Source organism: Dama dama, chromosome 2 (genome assembly GCF_033118175.1).
Source record: "Dama dama isolate Ldn47 chromosome 2, ASM3311817v1, whole genome shotgun sequence".
NCBI lineage: Eukaryota > Metazoa > Chordata > Mammalia > Artiodactyla > Cervidae > Dama > Dama dama.
Window position 1 is genome coordinate 24,376,279 of NC_083682.1, and position 10,373 is coordinate 24,386,651.

A 10,373-nucleotide genomic window follows, 5' to 3' on the forward strand; every position below is an offset into this window, starting at 1 on the left:
GCCTGTGGACACCTATCTCAGACTCAGACTCCTTATCTGAGTAGTCTAGGGTCTAATGTGTGAATTAACCTATGAAGTCATCAGCTTCTAAAGTAGGAATTACAATATGGCCGTCTTTAGAAGTATTTATTATTTTTTATAGATTAAAACATGAAACTCAGAGACTCTCTGCTGAGTCAAACGTTACACTGTGTTAGAGTTAGTATTGAAACAAAACGTATTTGACTCATGATTCGCTGTTCTTTCTGCCACTCTGTGTTAATGCTTTCCTTCTTTAAAGGGGGGCAATTTTTGAAAATTAAATCCAATTTTTTAAGATATATTCTAGACCTGAGCTGTCCAATGCTATAGCCACTAGCTGCATGTGGCCCCTGAGCATTTAAAATGTAGTGTATTGAGGTGTATTGGTAAGTCAATCAGTGTTAGTCGCTCATGGACTTTGAACCCCATGGACTATAGGCCTACCTGCCCTGTCTGTCCATAGAATTCTTCCAGGCAAGAATGCTAGAGTGAGTTGCCATTCCCATTTCCGGGGGATCTTGCCAACCCAGGAATCGAACCCAGATCTGCTACATTTGCAGGCACATTCCTTACCATCTGAGCTACATTATAAATTTCAAAGATTTATACAAAAAATATAAAATACCTCATAAGAATTTTCATATCATTACATTAAATGTAATTTTTTTTGTATATACTAAATTAAATATAGTAGTAAATTGACTTTAGCTATTTGCTTTTGCTTTGTAAAAAAAGGGGGGGACTTCTAGGATATTATATTAATAAATCACCCTTGTGACTGCATTATCTTTTTTTTTTTTTTTGCATTATCTTTCTATCGAGCAATGCTGACCTAGACTTTACCTTTGAAAAAATACTATCAATTGTTTTAGTTTTAATAGCACTGTATGGTGCATGGAAATGTTTAAAAACTTACATTTTGAGTTGCTAAACTGAGAAAAAAATAAATTGCTAAATCACTTTTGAATCCAAAATTTACGTAAGGCCTGAATTAGCTGAGTCAGTGTGGTAGATTATTTCAAGGGGGGGTCAAACATACAACATAAAAACCTTTAACCCAGGCCTAGTAGAATTTACTGCTTAGTAAATGGTTAAATAAAGTCAATACTGGTTAGCATTATTCATTTTTATGTGGATTAAGATGTAATCTGTATAAAAATTCTTCCTATAAACAAAACATCCCAATTCTATGTGTTGTAATAAGCCATTGGAAGGCATATTACACTGCCATGGAGTCTCTGAGACTACGTGAAGGTGGAAAAACACTGAAATGTAAAATGGTACAGCTCTATCCTCCATCCAAAAGGCCCTTCTTGAGAGGATGTTTTCAAGAATGGGCTTCAAATGATCCTATAATGCTTTCTGGCACAGAAAAGAAGCAGAGAGAGGTTCGGAGGAGAAAATATGAACAAAGCAAAATGGTTCCAGTTCTAGGAGACAGAAACCTAGAATAGCACCTCTCCAACTTCAGTGTGCGCACACATCACGTGGGGATCTTGCTAAAATGCGGATCCTGACTCAACTGGTATGGCTTAGGACCTGAGACCATGCACCAAATCCCCAATGTGTTAGTGATATTCCATGTTGAGTAATAGGGACCCACAGCACAGAAATGTTTGGGAAGGAGAGGACAGAGAAGTGAGCTGGATTGAGTAGAGGGGAGACAGGTGCAGAGCCCTGGAACAGAACAAGGAACACGGGCAGAATGGCAGACATTTCACTGTGATTGAGAGCCCGGTAAAGATCAGAGGGCATGTGGGAGAATTAGACACATGAGGAGAGAGGTTAGTGAGGTTTTGACACTCAGGGCATTCTGAAGGCATGCTTGAAAAGACCTTATGGGCAAAAAGCTGAGTATTGGGTCTTCTTGAACATTCTTTTTCTGTTTCTGTATGTGGTCTCTAGGACTAGACTACACCTGTGTGTGTTAGTTGGCAAAAGTCAAAGGGGAAAGGAGGACTCATGAGTGTTTTAGCAACAGGCTCAGGGCAACTGGACAATCTCTCTTCTTCACATGGTTCCCCTGTCTCCATCCGTCAGGAGAGGAAAAGAAGAGCAGATGCAAAGTGTTCTGTAAAATCTGGCCACCTTGCTCAGAGGACAGCTGTTCAGTGTTAGGAAGCTCCTTTGTTTTAAACAGATTTGGGAATGCATGTGGCCAAAGGAAGTGTGCCCTGTCCTAATATGGCAGTAATGGATGGAAGTAAGAGACACAAGAGTTTCCTTAAGAGCCAGGGAGAAAAGTAGATCTGTGCCTGGCAAGTTGAGAAGATACTAAACCAGATGTCTGAGCATTGCCCTGTATAGCCTCTAGGTAGATACAAGACTGCAGACTGTAGGCAGCCCAATACCAAAAGAAAACGGGTCTGATTTTTCAGAGGTAAGGCCTTTTTTGACCCCAGGACAGGCATCTCCAAGTGGAGTGCCCTCTTTGCCTCCTTCTGGGGGAAGTGTGGGTGAAAGACAGGAAGCACTACTTGAAAGCCTCCAATGAAAACTGAAACCCCCAAATGGCAGCACCAGCAGTACTATATTGTCTTGCTCAGTACCCTTGGTGATGCAGGGAGGCTTAGCTCAGAGGACTGATAGAGGGTCGCAGGCAGAAATAACTGTAGGAGTGCTGCCATTCCACCATCATCAAGCTTTACCGAAGTATTAGAAGAATATGCTTTCTACCTGGAAATCAGCTTGTGATTAGATTACAATAGAATAGCAGAAATGAAAATACAGTTTCCTGAAACATGTTCTGAGCCACACTGGAGCTACAATACGATTGTTTTAAAGTGGAAAGGGGGCTGATACATGTCAATGTATGACAAAACCCACTGCAATGTTGTGAAGTAATTAGCCTCCAACTAATAAAAATAAATGGAAAAAATTTTAAAAAAAATAAAGTGGAAAGGGGATTCTATCATCAATTTAGTTTGGAAAAAATTGTTTGTTGTAGAGCTGTCCAGGAGAGTCTGAAATAGTCTTGGTTACAAAACGTCTTTAACTTCATGTAATTCTGCATGTCTGAAACCAGTATGATCCTAACATACTTATTTCATGTACACCCTGGAATTAATACTCTAGAACACCCCTGAAAACCTTGATGTGGACATTACAATTAATTTTAACAATAAATACCTTCTTTATAGGAAATCCTGGAGGCAGTTTCAGCCCTAGGCAACTATGTTATTAGTAGAAGTATTTTCTAAGCACATAGCTCTTCTTTATGTGCTCTTTCAACTGATTTGCTTTAGAAAAACCCTCCAATTTTCTTTAGCATTAGACTTATTTTTAATGCTGAAGTTAAAGGTTTTATACTTTGCTAAAAGAATTAGAGACAGTCAGGAGGATGTGAAAATTTATATATGATTCCTAAAATCTATGGGGGCTTCCGCAATGTTTCAGCAGGTATAGAACCCGCCTGCAACGCAGGAGATGCAGGTTTGATCCCTGGGTCAGGAAGATCCCCTGGAGGAGAGCATGGCAACTCACGCCAGTATTCTTGTTGGCAAAATCACATGGACAGAGGAGCATGGCAGGCTACAGTCCATGGGGTTGCAAAGAGTCAGACACAACTGAACCTACTGAGCACACAGAATCTACAGGGAGAGGATACTTACTCTCTTTTGTCTGAGACCTGACTTTTGATGGGTGTCTACCCATCAGTGGAAGCACAGGCTTAGTGTCAAAGGGTAAGAAAACCGGGGTGCAGTGTTTTCACAGAAAGAATATCTGGATTGTGAAGAACTGGAGAGGGGCTGGGACTGCCTGTCTAATTTGACTCTTCCCCTTTATCTCCACAGATTTCTCAGAGGAGAATGGGTGTAAGAAACCAATCCACAGTGACTGAGTTTCTTTTCACAGGATTAACGGACCAACCAGAACTTCAGCTGCCTCTCTTCTGCCTCTTCTTAGGGATTTATATAGTCACAGCCATGGGAAACCTCGGCATGATCCTGATAATCAGGTTGAGTTCTCAACTCCACAAGCCCATGTACTATTTCCTTAGTAGTTTGTCTTTTATAGATTTCTGCTATTCTTCTGTCATTACCCCCAGAATGCTGGCAGGGTTTTTATGCAGAGATAAAGCTATATCCTATTCTGGATGTATGACCCAGCTGTTTTTCTTCTGTATTTTCATCATTTCTGAGTGCTACATGCTGGCAGCAATGGCCTATGACCGCCATGTCGCCATCTGCAGCCCCCTGTTCTACAACGTCATCATGTCCCCCAGGGTCTGTTCTCTGCTGGTGGCTGCTGTCTTCTCAGTAGGTTTTACTGATGCTATGATTCATGGTGGCTTTATGTTAAGGTTGACTTTCTGCAAATCAAACATCATTAAACATTATTTCTGTGACATCATTCCTCTCATTAAACTCTCCTGTTCCAGCACTTATATTGATGAGCTTTTGATTTTTGTCATTGGAGGATTTAACATGGTAGCCACCAGCTTGACCATCATCACTTCATATGCTTTTATCCTCTCCAGCATCTTCCGCATCCATTCTAAAGAGGGTCGGTCCAAAGCCTTCAGCACCTGCAGCTCCCACTTGACAGCTGTCCTTGTATTTTATGGGTCGCTCGTGTCCCTGTATCTCAAACCTGCTTCCAGCAGTTCACTCACCCAGGAGAAAGTGTCCTCAGTATTTTATACCAATGTGATTCCCATGTTGAATCCTCTGATATATAGCCTGAGGAACAAGGAAGTAAAAAACTCATTGATGAAACTCTTAAGAAGAAAAATATCTCCATAATGAAAATGTTTTTTAAAAATTGATTGAGGTATAGTTGTTTTACCATATTGTATTGATTTCTGCTGTACAAAGTGAATCAGCTGTATGTTTACATATTTCCCCTCCCTCTTGGATCTCCCTCTCACCCTCCATCCCACCCATCTTAAGATTTATTTCTGTATTCATAATCATATGTGCTTGCTTGTATTTATGTCTTTGAGTCTTTAAAAATAATTTGAAATGAGGTAAAGTGGTTTTTCCAGTAGTCATGTATGGTTGTAAGAGTTGGACCGTAAAGAAGTTCAGTTCAGTCCAGTTGCTCAGTCGTGTCCACCTCTTTGCGACCCCATGAACTGCAGCACACCAGGCCTCCCTGTCCATCACCAACTCCCAGAGTTTACTCAAACTCATATCCATTGAGTCGGTGATGCCATCCAACCATCTCATCCTCTGTCATCCCCTTCTCCTCCCACCTTCAATCTTTCCCAGCATTAGGGTCTCTTCAAATGAGTCAACTCTTCGCATCAGGTGGCCAAAGTATTGGAGTTTCAGCTTCAACATCAGTCGTTCCAAAGAATAGTCAGGACTGATTTCCTTTAGGATGGACTGGTTGGATCTCCTTGCAGTCCAAGGGACTCTCAAGAGACTTCTCCAACACCACAGCTCAAAAGCATCAATTCTTCAGCAGCTGCACAGCACTGGAGCAGCAGAGAGGAGATACCCCACGTCCAAGGTCAGAGAAACCCCAGTAAGATGGTAGGAGGGGAGAATTCACGTTTAGAATCAAACCCCATTCCCGCCACAGACGCTCAGAGGGCTCAAACAAACCTTGTGTGCACCAAGACCCAGGGACCCACAGAGACTGAGACAGAACTGTGTTTGAGCGTCTCTGTGGAGGGACGGGTCGGCGGTGGTCTGCCACAGGGACAGGGGCTCTGGGTGCAGCAGACTTGGGTTTGGCATAAGCCCTCTTGGAGGAGGTCGCCATTAACCCCACCACAGAGCTGCTAGAACTTACACAGGACTGGGAAATAGACTCTTGGAGGGCACAACAGAACCTTGGGCACCAGGACCCAGGAGAAAAGAGCAGTGACCCCACAGGAGACTGTCCCGGACCATAAAGAAGGCTGAATGCCAAAGAATTGATACTTTTGAACTGTGGTGTTGGAGAAGACTCTTGAAAAGAGTCCCTTGGACAGCAAGGAGATCAAACCAGTCAATCCTAAAGAATATCAGTCCTGAATAATCATTGGAAGGACTGATGGTGAAGATGAAGCTCCAATCCTTTGGCCATCTGATGCGGAGAGCCAACTCATTGGAAAAGACCCTGATGCTGGGAAAGATTGAAGGCAGGAGGAAAAGGGGATGACAGAGAATGAGATGGTTGGATGGCATCACCAATTCAATGGACATAAGACTGAGCAAACTCTGGGAGATTGTGAAGGGCAGAGAAGCCTGGTGTGCTACAGTTCATGGGGTTGCAAAGAATCGGTCACAACTTAGTGAATGAACAACAAAGATTATATATATTTATCATATACGATATTATATACATTCAGATTACTAAATATATTTACACACAAGACTAATAAAATGTAAAACAAGTATAAAAGTAAGAAGTAGCAAGTATTTTCAACTTAAAGTTTAATATCATTCCTGTGATTGAAACTCAATTTCTATCCTTTAGAAATTCAGTTCCCTGAATCTAAGCAAAAAGAAAACAAAATCTTGAAATACTGTATAGTTATATCAGAAAAAAAAAACACACTAAATTCTTGTAGTATGACAAAGTCTTTCCTCTTATTTATTTTACTCAAAAGAGATTTTTCAATAGCAGTCTGCATAGGAAACATTGAACAGTATGGTAAAAATGATTACAACAACTTTGTAATAAATGAGGAAGAACTTTAATTTTAATAATTGGCTTATAAAAGGCCAATATTAAATCAAAATGCAATTTAATGAAGAAGACCGAGCAAAAGGCAAAGCTAATACAGTCCCAATATTTGGTCTCTGGTGATCAAAGGATAAAACTTAGAATATCTAGATTGGATATTTTTTTTTTTTACAGACTTATCTAAACATCCTGCTTTTTCCTGTGTGGCCAGTACACACGCAGTATTTTACAACTTCATTTGAGTTGTTTTTTCTTTCTAGGCTGTAAACCAGATGCCTTTAATTTCTTCCTTAGAAAATGTTTTGAATTAAACATAATGAAAAAGATTATGGTTTTCACTAATAAACTCATACACAGTAGACCAAGATAATGCACTGTGTGGGGAAAACGTGTAGAATTTCTGATCTTTTAAACTTGTTAAGGTGTGTTTTATGGTCCAGAATGTAGTCTATCTTGAAGAAAGGTCTCTGTGAGCCTCAGAAGAATGTGTATTTTTCTGTTTGGGGTTGAAATAGTCGGTGGATGAAAATTATACCTGGTTGATTAGTGGTGCTATTGAGTTCAACTATATACTTTTTCCTGGCTTGTTGGATTTCTTCATTTCTCATAGAGGGTTTTTTAATTCTCCAAGTATAATAGTGGACTCATCTATTTCTCCTGGCAGTCCTATTGGTTTCTGCCTCACATATTTTGACACTCTGCTGTTGTAGATAGGCATATATACAATAACAATTGTCATGTATTCTTTAGGTTTGACCCCTTTATCATTATGTAAAACTCCTCTTTGTCTTGTCACTCTTGGTTGAAATACCCTGTATGTTAGTTGAATCAAACTATTAATTGTATTATTCAAATCTTATTTATTGTTTTGTCTGCTTTCTATTTCTTAAGAAGCCATCTTATCTCTTAAGCATTATTAAACTTCCCTCTACAAATATGAGTTTGTCTATTTCTCCTACAAGCACTGTCAGCACTTGCTTTGTATATTCTGATGTCATAGTTTTGGTAGGTACAGATTTAGAATTGTTATATTTCAGAATATTCCAGTATAGCTCTAGTAACTTCTTGTCATAAAGTCTAGTTTAACATTAATGTAGCTACACTTACTTTTTTTCTTAGAGTTTGCATTATATATCTTTTTCAGTTCTTTCACTTTCAACAAGCCTGTGCCTCAGGCTGTGTAGCTGTGTATAGTTGGGATTTGTAACCAATCTGAAAATTTAGATTTTTAATTAGAAAATCAAACATATTTACATGTAATATCATCACATATTGACATATGTATGTCTTTAATTCCATTTCACATAATTATGATGATGAGTTTTTATTATAAGTATATTTAAAACTTTATGAAACCACTATAATTATTTTGTAAAGTCTAAATTAATTCACATTGCCCACCTATTTAACTTCTATGTTGTTCTTATTTTCTTTCTGCATATCTAAATTTCTCTTCTTCAATGTTAGTAATAATCTTTAGGTTTTTTTATGCAGATGTGCTGGCAATAAATATGTTCAGGTAACTTTTTATTTGAAAATATGAATATCTCTATTTCATTTTTTTGATGAATTTATTTTGGGACTTGGCCTCTAGGTTGACAATTGCTTTTCTTTTTTTTGTTTTGTTTCTTTTTTTCTTTTAAATACACATATACATTGTTAAAAGCAAAAATGAGAAATATTCACATTCAGTCAAGCCCATTTTTTCAAGTTCCCTGAGATGGCATATATAGATACACAACATAGCTCAAAGTAACAGCAGAAAGTCAATCATTTACAAAGATCATTTAGATTAAAGCCAAATTTCTTTTTCAACAAACATAATCTACAAGATAAATTATATCCTGATTGGGTTATTGCTATAAATCTATTCAAATCAGGAAAACCCGTCATATTTAAAGCTCTCCAAGTAAGTTTGGCACAAGTCAAATCTTAAAAGTTTTTTAAGTCCCTGAGCTCTTTAAAAGGCTAGCTTGCCTTCAGCCTGTTCCCCAGCTACCTTCCCCTACAATGCCTTGCGACCTGCCCGAGTCTCTCATTAACTGTAAGTCCAGGCTTAAGAATACAGCCTTTCTAACCGACCCTGCTCTGCAGAGGCAATAAATATGTTCAGGTAACTTTTTATTTGAAAATATGAATATCGCTATTTCATTTTTTTGATGAATTTTTTTTTTTGGACTTGGCCTCTAGGTTGACAGTTGCTTTTCAATAGCATAGGAGTCAATTTGATCATGTTATGATACATTAATAAACAACCCCCCAGATTTCATTGGCTAACAAAAAATAAGATTTAGAGACTTCCCTGGTTGTCTAGTGGTTAAGGCTCCAAGCTTCCAATTTCGGGGCCATGGGAACTGGGAAGTAACATCCCACATGCCACACAGTGCGGCCAAAAGATAGATAAGAAAGAAGATGTGTTTCTCGACCACATTGCATGTAACTGGCTCCCGATGTTCTTTGTCTTTGCCCCACATATGTCCTTATTCTGGACTCAGGAGAAAGCAGCAGCCTCTGTCTGGGACATGCCAATCTGGGACAGAGGGAACTGAGCAACAGCTCAAACTTTAGCTCAAGCCTTGAGCACTGCAGGTCCATTCATCTGCCATTTTCTAAAGCATGTCACAAGGCCAGTGTGAGAATGAGATGTGTAAGTGGAGACATGTAATCATCTTATAAAGAAAAGGGGTGCAAAATGATTAAGAACAATAAAGCAATCTACCAAAGTTGGTTCATGTTGCCTTGTGTATCCCTTTTCTTTCCCTTTATTTTTCAATCACAATTTCTACTTCTATTTTAGATGCGTCTCCAGTAATTTAAATGTAGCTGGATTTTTTTAACTAATCCAACAATTTCTGACTTTTAACAGTAAGCAGAAATGCCAAAGTGTCTAGGCTTTGACAGAAGGAAATGGAGGAGTCCCAGAAACTAAGCTTGTGATGTGAGCTAAATGGAGTGGACAAGAGGTACAATATGAAAAAATACATGGAAGAGTCCACTGGCTGACAGTAATGCCACATGGACACCTCTCTATTTCATGTCTGGCCTCTTTGGAGGGTTTCTACCCACTATCTTTTAGAAAGTACATTTGATCAATCTAGAAAAAGCCTGTGCTCACTTACTGGCACCTAAACTTACTCCAAATCACAGCCTCAGGATTTTTAGACTAATTTAAGGATGAGGTATACACAAAGAGGAGAGTGAAAAGGTTGGCTTAAAGCTCAGCATTCAGAAAACTTAGATCATGGCATTCGGTCCCATTACTTCATGGCAAATAGATGGGGAACCAGTGGAAACAGTGACAGACTTTATTTTGGGGGCTCCAGAAATCACTGCAGATGGTGATTGCAGCCATGAAACTAAAAGATGCTTACTCCTTGGAAGGAAAGTTACAACCAACCTAGACAGCATATTAAAAAAACAGAGACATCACTTTGCCAACAAAGGTTTGTCTAGTCAAGGCTATGGTTTTTCCAGTAGTCATGCATGGTTGTGAGAGTTGGACTATACAGAAAGCTGAGTGCCGAAGAATTGATGCTTTTGAACAGTGGTGTTGGAGAAGACTCTAGAGAGTCCCTTGGACTGTAAGGAGATCCAACCAGTCCATCCTAAAGGAGATCTGTCCTGGGTGTTCATTGGAAGGACTGATGTTGAAACTGAAACTCCAATACTGTGATCACCTGTTGCGAAGAGCTGACTCATTTGAAAAGACCCTGATGCTGGAAAAGATTGAG

General features: G+C 39.2%; 1 protein-coding gene across 1 annotated transcript; it reads left to right on the top strand.

The window, feature by feature from the left end:
* Nucleotides 1–3,830: 3,830 nt before the first annotated feature.
* On the top strand, nucleotides 3,831–4,766 carry LOC133068280 (olfactory receptor 8D4). Its single transcript, XM_061159525.1, has one exon. The coding sequence runs from the start codon at nucleotides 3,831–3,833 to the stop codon at nucleotides 4,764–4,766; it is 936 nt and encodes a 311-aa protein (XP_061015508.1).
* Nucleotides 4,767–10,373: the final 5,607 nt, after the last annotated feature.

Coding starts and splice junctions, on each gene's coding strand:
- LOC133068280 (XM_061159525.1), top strand. CDS start 3,831: ATGGGTGTAAGAAACCAATCCACAGTGACTGAGTTTCTTTTCACAGGA.